This window comes from Oreochromis aureus, linkage group 23 (assembly GCF_013358895.1).
Source record: "Oreochromis aureus strain Israel breed Guangdong linkage group 23, ZZ_aureus, whole genome shotgun sequence".
Classification (NCBI taxonomy): Eukaryota; Metazoa; Chordata; class Actinopteri; order Cichliformes; family Cichlidae; genus Oreochromis; species Oreochromis aureus.
The window spans coordinates 5,480,062-5,494,711 of record NC_052963.1 but is presented as its reverse complement, the minus strand read 5'-3'; the positions used below and the strand labels follow the sequence as shown (position 1 = coordinate 5,494,711).

Sequence of the window (14,650 nt, the reverse complement as noted above, 5' to 3'; positions counted from 1 at the left end):
CCAGCTGCCAAGGAACAAAATACCCCAAGAAGCTGGCATTTTCACAGCAGTCTCTGCCCACACTGATTAAAAGGAAACTCAACATTCCAATGAGGGAAACTGGATTTGGTACCAAGAGTGTAATTAAGCCTGATCCTCACGCTACAAAAGATTTGCCAGAGTTTGTCTGAGTGAATACAGTTGAAACAGTCTGATGTGACACACATAAAAATGATGAATTAGTGGGTGTGTATGTTTGAGTCTTTATGCATGCATTTAACCCTGAGTGGATTAGAGAAAATCCAAAATACATTCAATATATATTGTGTATATACGCTTCTGATCACAACTGTATCTGTAAAATTAGTAGTTGCATAGCAGTAAAGTTGCATTCTGCTTACACTTCTCTGTAGTTAAATGAAGCATAAGTGCTAGAAGGTGCCACTGGGAATGAGGTTTAGCTATAGTTAAAATCTTGTTGCATCCAAGGGTTAAAGCAAATAATATTACTTAGCAGCTAGTCTCAAGTCTTGGGTTTTTATTTGCTAAAAGCTTTAAATTTCACATACTTCATCAAACTTGTTGACATCATTGGAGAGGAGGTTAACAATCTGGCCTGTAGTGGTCTTTCCCATGGCTGAACTGCTCAGATGCAGAGCCTTAAAAACAGAGATCATCCGTGAAGCAACATTCCTCCACTCCAAACACCCAGCCAGCCATCCACAGAGTTCTTAAAGTATTACATGACAGAACTTGGCAAGGTGATACAAGCACAAGAATGCAGGTACTGCCTTTAGCAGTCCTCACATGCAATCTAAATAGAGTTCAGTAACAACTAGACAAGAAAGGTTTTTTCCTTTATCAAGCAACAGGACTCCTGCTCACCTTCTTATAAATCATGTGACACATGGCCACTCTGATCTTCATGCCTACCCTCTGCACATAGTAAAAGTAGAGGTGATGCATCAATGCCAGGCCAATGGTGCAGAGAGACAATCCAGCTGCATAGCCCAAGGTCTCATGGAAAGCCCTCGTGTTATTTGGGTCATAACTCTCAAAGTATTCAATAATCTTCCCCAATAAGATTGGCTGGACGACTTTAATGGTCTCCTGAAATGAAAAAGATAAAGGACCGTGACCGTCAAAACACAGTAAACACAGCATTGATTAACGATTCTGATCAACATCTCCACTGCTTTAAGTTTGGTTCTTTTCATTTTTAATTATAATGAACACTGACCTCAATTAGTGTAAAGATCCCCAGCACCGCATATGCTTTCCAGTAACACTTAACAATGACACCGGTGAGTTGAGGCTTCCGCAGCTCTTTGGTAGCCCTCTGGACCTCATGATCCCAGATTCTGTCATGGAAAGATCATATTTACTTTGTTTTCCACTTTTGTCTTTTAAATCCTGGACTTCAAAGCAGCAATTGAAGATGACATGATGAGGTCTCCCTGTCACTTGACTGTACTGCTGTGGTAAGATACAAAACAGGTTAAGAATTAAACCATTTCTACGAGTTTGCCGTGGATGTTTTATAGGGTTTACCTTACATCACCTCCTGTTAAAATTCAAATATCAGTCTCAGGCATTAGTTTTTCTTTAACCTCCAAACTTTCAGATAGTTTTGGTGTGAATAGCACTGATTATATTTACGTGAAAACAGTTTTACTCTGGCAGTTTTTATCCAGTCAAAACGAGGTTTGGACACAGCTACTATGTGTTGGTTGCCAGCAGAGCCAGAAGTGTGAATGACCAGTATCACGTAACCATAAAATCCAACCAAGAGGTTAATTCACTTTAAACACTGAACAGGTGCAAAAAGGGTAAAACAAGGAAAATGGACCTGAACAACATCCAATGTTTACACCAAAGCCAAAGGTCCAACAATTGTTTGAATCGTTTAAGTTCAAAGGTCTTTACAAGAACAAACCTGTAGGGGTTTAACATTCCTCTTAAGGCTTTTTATGGTTGCTTTGCAGCCTTCCTTACTACATCTTATGGGAATATGCGGTTCCAACTTAACAACAATGACCCCCTTAAACAAGACACAATTTCAGCTTTTAAAGGCTCCATTTATTAAAACGTTTGATTACATTAGTCTTTAAGCACTTAGTACATCAGCGAGCCACGCCGTTGCAGTTATAAAGGTGGTTGTTCGAGTGTTTGTTAGTTGGATAATTCATTCACGGCGCAGTCTTTTGTCCATTCGCCAAGTCTGTTGTGATCCAACAGATGAAACCAGACTATTCATCCATAGATCAGCAAAAATAAAGAAAACTGTTTAAATTATACAAATTATATCTACATCCCTGAATAAAAAAGACAGCTCTCTTTCCCTTTCTCAGGGAAGTTCATAGTCTTCATTTTGTCTCTGCACATTTCAATGCTGAACACATACAAAGCAGCAAATCTTGACTCTGGACTAAGAGTCTTTGATGTCCTAAATACAGGATTTCCTACTCAGATAGTGATCATTTCAAGTTCCACTTGAAATTAGACAGCAGATAGCAAACTGCAATAATATTACTGAACCACCTCCTCAGAGGACAGTACAAGAAATACAGATTCTACATTAAAAGAAATTTCACTTGAGGGACACCATCATAGCCTTTCTACAATCAGCTCACTTGGAATTTATAGTAAGCTCAGTTTTACTGACTGATAATCACAAGGCACAGCTTTTCTAGCTTCATCAAAGAAATAAGAAAGGTCTAATTTATAGTATTACTCATCTACTGTACTTTTAGTCCTCCTTCACTGTTAAACATTACAAGGGTTCCTGATCACGTAGAGCTGGGCGATATAAGATTTTTTCATATCACGATATGTTTTTTTCATTTCAGGCGATAACGATATATATCACGATATAAGCCAAATAACTATATTTGTAAGATTTAAATGTGCCGTTGCTCACAAGTAAAATGTGAAAAAATTAGCAGCTTGTTTTAATTAAAATATTTATTTCCCATAATAAGTTCAACAGGGTAGATGTACTTAAGGAACATGAGACTTCAGTTTCAGATAAATAAAGGCAAATATTGCAAACTACACAAAAGGCAGCCGCTAAAGCGTTTAAGTTTCAAAATAAAATAAACAAAACAGACTAAATTGTCAATTCTACTTAGAAACAAAATATTAATTCTAAAAATAAATCTTAGTTCGTTTTACAGAAGAACAGACAAAATTGACTAACTTTTGTCAATATCAAATAAACTGAGAACTAAAAGGAAATTCTCAATCTCTCCTTGTTGTATAGCTTAGCTTTTCAAACAGTTTTAACAGTGACTTTAGTCTGACAAAAGCCGAATGACGAATCAGCGCTTTCAGTCAGAGATTGAGCATGCACCGCTTTGTTGTATTTCCAGACTTGCTTTCGGCACAATTTACAGTGCGCGCTACTCTGTTTTTTGTCAGACTTGAAATAGCCGAAATACCTTCACACTACGGAACTTCTGTGGCCCTTCCGTTCGACAAGCTCTCCGGCATTGGAACCACCATCTGTTTTTTCTTCGGTAACCTTCGCTCACGCTCTCGGTTGATTTTTCTCTAGTCGGCAAACTCCTTTCCTTCATTACCCGGCTGCACGGCTGCAAAACAAATACACATGTGCGCCTTGGCACTTGTGCTGCACGTAACAAGTCACGTGACGTGACGCTGCGGCTGTGATTGGTTCGGCTCTGCGCTACTTAATTTGGATTGGCTGTTCTTTTTTTTTTTTTTTTTTAAGAGGACAAGAGAGATGAGGCCTATCGCAATAGTTTAATTTTTCTATCGAGAAAAAGTTATTTCGCAATACATATCGTTATCGTTTTATCGCCCAGCTCTATGATCACGTAAGAAATATTTCACTTGGCAGGGTTGAATTCTGAATCACCATTATTTAGGATTTTTATTTCCCAGAGGTCACAAAATAAAAACCACAAAGATGAAGCAGAAAATATACAAAACTGCTTTACATGGAAATTTCTTTCCGGATTGTTGGCTTTCAGCATATACAGAAGTAACCTAAACACATTAAATCTTGTTTTGTTAAAACATGGCAGCAACATAATGTTAAAGTCACAACTAAATAGTATATAGAAGTGATAGTGCTTGTGAAAATGCCACCAGGGAGAAAAAAATAGAGTTTGGTTTTACATCCATCCAGCAAATTCGAGACTATGGCTAAAAGTCAGAGTATTTGCTGAACAGGTTGTCAGTCTGTCGCAGGGCTTAGAGACACGACTGTTCACGCTCACATTCACAATCACAGTAACCACTTCGAACTGTGAGAGGAAGCCACAGGGGAGAGCCTGAAAACTATACAGAAAAGGTGCAACTGGCCAGTGGATTCAAACCCAGGACACTCTTGCTGTGAGACAACAGTGCCAAGTACACTTGGACTAACATGTGGTGGAAAAATAAACTGAACACTGAAACTGTCAAACTGTCTGAGATTTACTGAACAAACTTTTGCAAAAGGAACACCACAGCATGAACAGAATCAGCACCAGCATTGATGCTGAATAAACAAAATCTCAGCTCCTTTATACTCCGTGCAGCTCCAGAGCCACGTTTTCCCCACTATCATGTACACACCTACTTGATAATAAAGAGTGTGTCTAGCAGTTTTGTGCCTGCTTCATCTTTGTGCACAATCAGTAGTACAGTACTACATAAGGGTTAAATAATTTTTCTATTTGACATTAATTCTAAATATCTCAAAGCAAATACAAGGAACAACTATTTCAAATCACTTTGACTCCAAGCAGGCTGATGTTTCAGACACAGATTAAGGCTGGTCCAACCTCACCCATAGCAAGCACCAATCCAACATCTAAATCTTTGACACACAATTTATTGTCTGTAGCTTATAGTCTCAGCTTATATATAACTTGTGCCATCACTCTCATCATGTTACACCCGCCATGACCCCTAGGCTTTGCAGACAAGGGTTGCAGTGGGGGGGTAACACAACTAATAAAACCGAAATTGACTGAATTTTAATGAAATAATAAATGAATACAATTCCAGGATACGTATAATAAAATACAAAAAATGTTTTATTCATATAATTTGATTGTACTGGTGGTACTTCAGATCAAACAGAGTCACCAGCCAGCTGAAGTGAAATCATATTTAAAAGTGTAATTTCCTCCAAACTTCTGTCATGTGGTGACTTAAACACAGAGCAACATAGAACTGAATGGATCATCTCACCGTAAAGTATGATCCAAAACAGCTGCCCTATATTTCCTCATGCCACCACTATTTAAAAAAAAATGTTATAAAAATTGTCATCTAATGTTATCTTACAAGATTCTCTATTGGAGACAGTACAGGTGACAAGAATTTATATAGTTCATTTCTACTCGTGCTGATCACTCGACGATTTTCCTACTGCAACCCTCATTCTTTCAAACAGCGCTTCTATTCTATGCCGAGAGCACTTTGTCTAACTTTCATATGTAAACTCAACACTCTGATGTGAGGGGACAACTTGGGTTTCAAATCTTGTCCAGGGATACTTCAAAATGGCAGAGAGGATTGAACCATCAACCTTCAAAATAGCAGATAACCTACTTTACCCACTGAGCCACAGCTTCTCAAATGGTACAGAGAGAAAATATTATTTTTATAGTTAAAAACAATTTTAAAATAAACAGCCCAAAAAGTGATTTGTCAATTATAAGTATTTCCCATAACAAGTACCTTGAAGGAGAGGGTAGTGAGTGGTATCACTTAACATTTCGAAATAGGTAAATGACCCAACTCCTAGGTATACTGTGGTGGCTGTATCTCAGGTGGTAGAGTAGGTCACCTACTAATTGGAAAGACTGGTGGTTCAATCCCTTATACCGGACCTTGGTGTAGCCCCTCAGTTCATCCATGTTAGAAAGAAGCCTTCAAACTCAACACCAACACAGTCCGACACATGTTAATGAGCTAACAAAGCCACCAGATGTGATAGATTGTCTTAGTACATAGATTTAAAACTTCTCTACCTCTGCAGGTCCTGTCCCAGTTTCTCCGACCGGTCCTCTGCAAGCACTTGGTACATATCATCTTCCTCCAGCCTACGTTTGTACCCCGCCCGGAACAAAGGATTCAGCCACCTGAGGGAAAAATAATTCCAAGAGTCAGAGGGAAGTGGAAGCAGATGTCGAAAGAAAGAGGAGAGACCGCAGTTTATGGTTTAATTTAGCTGATCATCAACTCTACATGGTGTTAGAGCCATGCAAAAAACCATGTAATATGCTTGCAGCAATGAAAAAGACGTGAGAAATGTGTGGTAAACCAGGACTTCATAACATGATGGGCTGGAGGCACAGATGGATTAACAGATATACAGGCTCAAACAAACAAAAAAACCCTCCCCACTCAACAGCACTTACATAAAAGCAAGGGTCCAAAATGCAGGTCTTTGTTGCTTGTTTACCTCACTTCATGGCCATTTCATTTCTTTGTGTGTTTTGTAGTCACATTTTAATGGATTTCCTTTTCTCTCTTAACTCCTTTGTAGTCTATTTTGCACGCAGAAATGTCTCTTTGCACACACAGTGTTTTTCACTGAAGCCGTGCCAGTGCCCAATCTGGAACTAATTGCACACATTTTCACTGATGCCAAAAAGCAGGCACTCACATGACGCCGCAGAACTATCGGGCCCAAAATTGGGACCACTGTTTACCAATGGCTATAGGAGGTGTTTACCAATGATTTACACAGTCAGTCTGTAGATTGTGTTGGACTTTTTTTCCTTTTTTAAAAAAATGACCACAACTCTGACAAACAGACTCTTTTAAGGGGTGCTCAAGCTCCCCTAAATGTCATCATAGCACCCATTAAAAACAAATAAAAGAAACTGTCTAAAGCACAGTGGACTGGCTTTATGTGGTTAAGAGACTTTTAAAAAAGCTGTGCATGTTTCTCCTCTTATCTGCTTTTCTACAAATTGTTCTTTAACTTTGTGTCAATGGAAAATTGTACTTAGCAGTCAGTATAAGCTTTTAATGATATAAGTTTGCATATGATAGAATACTGTATCTTGACCTTTTGATGACTTAGACTGTTGTCCACTACAAGACTGTTTTATAAATTCTTTCTCACAGCGATAATAGCTGAACAAGCAGGAAGAGGAGAGCTGGACACTTTTATCTGCGCTCCTTAACAAGAAGAGAGGCCGCGTCCTTCTGAATCTCACAACACACACACACATACACCTGAACCACTCTTATCTTCACTCCCTACGCACTAACATCCCTCTGCCTATGAATAGAAGTATTTACTGTTGTATTGCTTTGTATATAAATAAAGACCAGAGCGCGCATCACAGGGCCCCCACTCTGGTGTGAGCGTTCTGTGATCGCCCTTGTATACAAGTAAATGCTGCAGCGTCTGTGTGTTTCTACCCTTAGACTCTTAGCTGAAGTGTCTTTAGAATAAATCTCTTGACATTTATTTTGGTCCTTCGAGAGCCGGATCAGAAATATCAGAACTGTTATCTGTGACTCTGTTCCAGGATCTGGCACACTGTTTCCTGACGCCGTGGAGCCAGCACCGAAGTCTGTGCACAGCCCTCTTAGACGAGGAGGACCCGGGACGTTCGAGTCCGGGCCGGTCTGGTCCACGGCGGCGGGATTCAGTCTGACGATCCGAACCACCAGTGAGATGTCTGAGGGTGAGAAACACTATTTTGATATATAAAACCGCCGAGGTTTTCAGAAATGCGCAAAATAGGTTTGCTGTAGCCGGAATTACTTCGTGAAATGCGCAAAATAGGTTAGAAGTAGCCGCAATTACTTTGTGAAAAATAAAATAGGTTAGGATTCGCCGCAAGGAACCGAATTAGACCTAGGTTTTAGAGGTAGCCGTAATTACTTCGTAACAAATTGTATAAGGGCGCAAATGTCTATGTGTGTGTACGTGTCTGGAAGTAAGTTGATTTTACAGCACAATACGCTGCTGAACTACTTCTATTTTTGTTTTTTGCTGAGGCTCAAGTACTGGTGACAAAGGAGAACGGTTGGGTTTCATCTCGTAAAACTGATACCGCTTCATTTTTTAGAATTGAAGTCGAAGGGCGTATCAGTAAACCACTCTGAAGTCAAGCGTGCCAGTGACGGCCCAGCAAAATCTTTGAACATGGAGAATAAACAAGCAAAATTAACACCTGATGAGGGATGTTTAGAAAAACAACAAACCGGAGCAGGAGTAATCCAAAAGAAAGGGAGAGGAATGCACAGGGCAGGAGCAGGGGGTAGAGGCAGGCCTAGACACACACCAAACAGTGGTTTTAGTACTACATGCTGGAGGTGTGGAAAAGAGGGACATTTTGTACGTGACTGTAAGAAACAAAGAAGCAGTTCAGACTAGGAAGAACATAATAATCCCTCGTCAAGTAAAAGATTAGAGCTCAAAGTTTAAAAAGGGCTGGATACAGACCCAACTGAATACATATAAACACAAGAGGAATAAAGTGGAATAAACAAAATGTTAAATTAAATTAGAGCTTATCTCTACTGTATTCAAACTAATAAAAGCAAGGATAACAACCTGTAAACTGGTATTAACAATGAAACATAGTTAGGATGAAGACCATGCCCAGAATGAATAGAATGAAAGAAAATACATAACTCACACAAACACATATTAAATGAAATAGAGAGATGTATAAGGTATATTAAGGTTTTGTCATTGTTCAGCCAAGGAAAGTGTGTGAAAAGGAAAATGTCTCCAGCTTGGGAAAGGGTGAAACTGCAGATCACCCCCATCCCTCGATGGATGCAAAATAAAATATAAATAAAATATTGTAATATACTATTGCTGTTATATAAAAAGATAATAACATTAATAATAACATAATATTACTATGAAGAGGCACCTCAGTCAGCTATGATGTGAGGTGGATAATTGTTAAAAGTAGTCTGCATCAAGCTTAAGGTTTGCTCAAATTCAGTATAATGACATATGAGATGAAGAAAATAAAGAAAATATCTAAACTAATTAAGTGCATAGAGGCACTTGACCTGCTTGAAAACCTGTCATCCTAGATGAGACATTGCTGAAATATAGAGCACACCTATACTAACAACTAACAAGCTAAACCCTATACAACAGCTAAAGCTACACAATTGAGAAGCTGAATTAAATATATGGTCACTGCTAAGCTGATGAGCAGGTTACACATTTTTAGAGCAGGAGCTGCATAAGAACACATCAGAGGGAGGAAACAGCTATTAAAGCTCAAACATGAAGCTGTCTGTGGGCTCAGTTTTTCCCCTCACGCTTCTGATTTGTTTTTGGCAGTAGCCTTTTGCATCCTGACTTATGTGTGTAAAGCGTTTAAGCCATCAGTAACTTGTTTTTGTTTTGTTTGTTTTTTTTTGTTTTGTTGGTTTGAAAATGAATAAATCTGTGATCATACTTGTGGATCACAGTGGCACATAATGATTAGGCATATGATTTACTAATGCAGATGTAATAACTTTATTCTAAAATTCAAGGAGAACAAACAAGAACAACATCTTCAGTTATGTCTTGTTGTTGTTCTCTGTGCAGTGTGCTGAGTTTTGTTTTTGTTTCTTTTGTTTTTGAAATGTTGCTTGAGTGATGAGTACTGTAACTTCTGAAGTAGCTCTCACCATGTGTCCTTGATGATGATAAGTTCAGAGCCAGCTGAGAGCTGGGTTGTCTGTTTTGTTTTAGGTGACAAGCCAGAAAAGTTAAAACTTAGTTTCTTGTTTTGAAAAAAAAGGGGGAAAAGGGAGGTTTTGTGTTTCTCAACCAAGAACAACTACAATTTCATTTTCTGTTTTTGAGAAAGGAGAATTTATAATAATAATAATAATAATAATAAAACAAAGAGTGATGTTTTGCTTAAGTGTTGAAGCAGGCTAATACTGCAATATACCGTCTAGTGCATGATCCACGAGCAATAAATGAAATCATCTTATTTATCTTTAAATAAACTCCAATTATGGAGACCTGAAGTCACATGCTTAGGGCACACCCTCTCAGGTGAAGGCAGAAAGCTACTAAACAAAGAAAAGAAGCCATACAAAATGCGCCACAGCCACAAACTAAGCATTCATATTCTTTCTAACTCTTAGTGAGCCTGAGTTATGACCTTGGCTCCCTGTTTTTCTGCTTCCACCAAAGGTTGGGGTGACGCTCCCGTGGCATGTGCTCTGTTCTTTTTACTATCACAATTCAATTCAATTCAATTCAATTTTATTTATATAGCGCCAAATCACAACAAAAGTCGCCTCAAGGCGCTTTATATTGTACAGTAGATAGCACAATAATAAATACAGAGAAAAACCCAACAATCATATGTCCCCTATGAGCAAGCACTTTGGCGACGACAGGGAAGGAAAAACTCCCTTTAACAGGAAGAAACCTCCGGCAGAACCAGGCTCAGGGAGGGGCGGGGCCATCTGCTGCGACCGGTTGGGGTGAAAGAAGGAAAACAGGATAAAGACATGCTGTGGAAGAGAGACAGAGATTATTGATTCGATGCAGAGAGGTCTGTTAACACATAGTGAGTGAGAAAGGTGACTGGAAAGGAAAAACTCAATGCATCATGGGAATCCCCGGTAGCCTACGTCTATTGCAGCATAACTAAGGGAGGATTCAGGGTCTTTTTTCTTTGTTATCACAAAGAAAAAAAAAAGAGAGAGAGGCCCCTACTCTCTGAATACAATATTCTCTTCATAACTCGGCAGTATGAAATGTCATGAAACAGTGTAACTCACTCACAATAAATCAGCTGCATAGGATAATACAAACCTATCTAATAAATCTAATGATTTTCACATTCTTTTAACTCAGAAGTATGATGTGGCCTACAGCAGTATCATGATTCACTCATTTTGATTATAGGTATAATGTAATATATAACAGCATAATAATCTCACAACTGCTTCAAGCACATTTGCCTTTCTTAACACACGTGAGAGAAAGGCAACTGTTGAGAAAATGCTCTTTTGGGTGAGACAGTCCCAGAGGCCTTGCATGCAAGCTACTAACACACATACATGCAATGAAGAACAGCTTACACTACAGCACACACTATACATGCGCCTATATCTCTCATTAGTGTTAAAACAGGGAAAACTTAATAATTTTGTTATCAAATGCTGAAGTTTATCCACTACTAACAAATAAACTCTCTGGGTTGCAGGACAACAACTTCAAAAAGAACGAGACTGGTATGACCAACCAGTGATGAAACAACAAATTTAGTGGTTAAGAGTCAAATTGTGAGATGTTTTCTGCTGATTGAATCATACAAGTGATTACTGAAGGAAGGAAAATTCCTTTTTGTGCTTTTAAACGTGATCTTACAATTTTAATATCTACCTGTGTTGTCCTGTCAACTTGGTGGGTTATGAGTTAATTATATTGTGAGGAAAAACAAAAAAGGGGAGAGAAGGCTGACACAGGGCCTGGCCCGGAGTTTCTCCCTCTCTGAATAACACAGCCAATACAACATCATTTTCCTGTTCGTCTGTTTTTGTTTTGTTTTTGTTTTTCTCTTTATGTTTAATTACAGGCTGCTTTGCCGGTCCTGAAAGCCGAAGCTGACCTGGACTCCTGCTCTCCCTCTACCATCTCTGACCCTGACCCTGACCAAATGCTGCAGCAGCTGGACCCATAACAACAATCTAAAAATGTCAACAGTGCTACAGGAAAGCGATCTCATGCAGCAGAGACGGAGAGCGTTAAATCCAAGGCCCGTTTCACTACACGGGGGAGATTTCCAGACAGCTTCAGCTGACAGAGCTGTGACGAGACGCCCATTAAGCCCGAATGAAAAGTAAGGCCGAGCAAAAGAATGCTGACCTTGATAACTCTGCATTAACACTGTGCAGGACAGTGACGGACCAACACGGATGATCGGGCAGCAGAAGAAAGGCGTGCCAGAGACAGGAGGAGCAACTGAGGTCAAAAGGCACCTCAGAATGGACAAAACACAGAAGAAGATGCAGGTTTCACCTGCGGTGAGCATGGACACTGGAGAAAGGACTGCCCCAATTGGGGCCAGGACCAGGACAGACTGAACTATGAGCAGCAGCAGCAATGGTCGCAACCGGACTGAAAAGGAGGAGGGCAGGACCCCAGGGCACGCTTCAGGCCATGGTTTACCCAAAACACCAGAACAGGAAAGTGATAAACACGCCAACATACACTAACATACACATCTACACACACTGACTCAGAATGAAGAGAAACACACACCTGAACAGACGTGCACTTGTTGATTGAGTGAGAAATGACACAGACACACATCAGACAATGTACACTCATCAAACATGACTGATGCCCTGAACGCCTTGAGACAGATCAAGCAGGCCCAAAATCAGGACTATGTAAGTAATACAAGTGACTGGTTTTCTTGGCTTTACACTGGCTCCTGGCTACAGCTGCTAAAAAGACTACTACTGCCTTTTCACTGTGCAATACTTTTTGTTAAAAACCAACGGTGCAATAGACTTCAATACTTGAAATACTTGCAATTCCTTTGTATTCTTATTCTTATTTATTCTATTTATCCCTTTTTGTATTTTTACTTTTATTTTGTGTCTTTGTAACATGTATCCTGCCATGTCTAAAACTCATGATTAACCGTATAATTGTTTCCACTGTTGCTGCATACATAGCCGTGACAAATGATGATGATGATGACTCCGACCTGTTGGAACATGAAAACTTTGTGCGATTAATTCTGGTGTGATAGAAACTGTACAACAAGATGTTACATACTGATATCTCACTTGAAAGTTATACTGACAACAGGAGGGAATGTCAATGGAAAATTGTACTTAGCAGTCAGTATAAGCTTTTAATGATATAAGTTTGCATATGATAGAATACTGTATGTTGACCTTTTGATGACTTAGACTGTTGTCCACTACAAGACTGTTTTATAAATTCTTTCTCACAGCGATAATAGCTGAACAAGCAGGAAGAGGAGAGCTGGACACTTTTATCTGCGCTCCTTAACAAGAAGAGGGGCCGCGTCCTTCTGAATCTCACAACACACACACACATACACCTGAACCACTCTTATCTTCACTCCCTACGCACTAACATCCCTCTGCCTATGAATAGAAGTATTCACTGTTGTATTGCTGTGTATATAAATAAAGACCAGAGCGGTAACAGGGCGCGCATCACAGGGCCCCCACTCTGGTGTGAGCGTTCTGTGATCGCCCTTGTATACAAGTAAATGCTGCAGCGTCTGTGTGTTTCTACCCTTAGACTCTTAGCTGAAGAAGTGTCTTTAGAATAAATCTCTTGACACTTTGGAAAATTGTGGTCAGCATGACCGAGCCTTTGCCTCAGTCACTACCACTGTGACAGTACTATATTTAAATGTCTAAATAGAGTGGGTTTGAAGGCAACATTTTAATATTATCAAATTGAATTTAGGTTTCCAAAGGTGAAAAGGATTGAATGGTTGCAGCATTTTACATAAATATTAAAGCCAACGTACTATATGCATGGCATTATCCTTGGGAGCTGAGCCCCCCTAAAGGTTTAAATTTAGACTCGCCCCTGGTGTGAGAACTCAAGGGAGATCTTTGGAAGAGAGGTAACAGAGCGCCTTGCCACTGGGCCAGTGCAAGGTAAACACGTCCAATTACCTGTAAAAATTAAAGAGCACAGGTGTATTAATAACGGCTACGTCCTACTCAGGAGGTCCTGTTTCTGTTCGCGAGGTTATGACTTGCTGGGAATTGAGAAATCAAACTCCGTGAGCTTGATGTGAGTGATAGAGGAAACCGTCGTGTAAAAAAAGCAAAAAACAACTTGATCGTCCACACAAACCCTACATCCTCTGTGTTTGATACAAACCCGAGTAACCAATTGTCATTTGAAGCGGTGGTATTCAAAATAATTCAACGATAAAGCTTTGAATAAATATACAGGATATGCTTCAGATATTAAAGACTTGCCTAAAGTTTAAATTCTGTAACGAAAACCAGTCAATCGGTCGCGTTTCAGCCAAGCACCCGACTTCTGGTTTTCAGCAACTTTCGGTTTAAGCTGTTTTATGGCTCCACTTACTTTAAAAACAACATTTAGAAAACATATACATTTCTCCACATCCTTTATACGTGTTTTTAAGTTTCAACGTTAGCATCCGGGACGTTTTATTAACTTACCAGAAAAATATCTTGGACAAAAAGTTCGCCGTGGCAGCCGGGTTCGTCTTGGCATCTTTGCTGACTTTTTCCATAGTAGCCCACGCTCACACCGCAGGTTCCCTTCAGCTCTTTCCCCTTTTAAAAAACTGCTCCTCGTGGCTATGTGCCGTGGCTTTGGAGCAGACACATGTTACGCGGAGGTCAGCAACCTCAAGGTGCGTTACATATCCTGTAAGACACATGGGCCTCTCCTTACAAGCGGTCATAAAAAAGGGAAAAAAAGAATAGAAATTTCTTTAATTGCTCCGCCCCGTCACACCCCATTGGTTAAAACAGTCGTCCACGCGCACTGACTGTGTAGCTGTGGTGCATTCACGTAACATGTTTATAATGTCACAGGGTATTGAGTCCAGTTTACCTATGATTTTTCTTCTCTTTTTGAGCATTGAGGAGGAAAAAGTGATATTAAAGATACTGCAGATACTTTTCTTTCTAATATTGGAGAGTACCTGACACCTTCAGTTTTCAGACG

At 39.6% G+C, this 14,650-nt stretch overlaps 1 protein-coding gene and 1 long non-coding RNA gene across 2 annotated transcripts in view; one reads left to right on the top strand and one right to left on the bottom strand.

The window, feature by feature from the left end:
- Positions 1–14,386, bottom strand: part of LOC116321007 (multidrug resistance-associated protein 4-like) — a 39,623-nt gene extending 25,237 nt beyond the window's left edge. The window contains exons 1-5 of the mRNA XM_031740750.2: positions 14,137–14,386; positions 5,970–6,080; positions 1,220–1,340; positions 865–1,089; positions 549–638 (exon numbers count right to left, since the gene is read on the bottom strand). Coding sequence (XP_031596610.1) covers positions 549–638; positions 865–1,089; positions 1,220–1,340; positions 5,970–6,080; positions 14,137–14,210 — 621 coding nt within the window. The 5' untranslated portion in view covers positions 14,211–14,386. The remainder of the gene's footprint in view (positions 1–548; positions 639–864; positions 1,090–1,219; positions 1,341–5,969; positions 6,081–14,136) is intronic.
- LOC120436350 lies at positions 7,283–8,098 on the top strand. Its single transcript, XR_005610340.1, has 2 exons — positions 7,283–7,344; positions 7,485–8,098. It is a non-coding gene; the product is annotated as an uncharacterized LOC120436350 (long non-coding RNA).
- Positions 14,387–14,650: the final 264 nt, after the last annotated feature.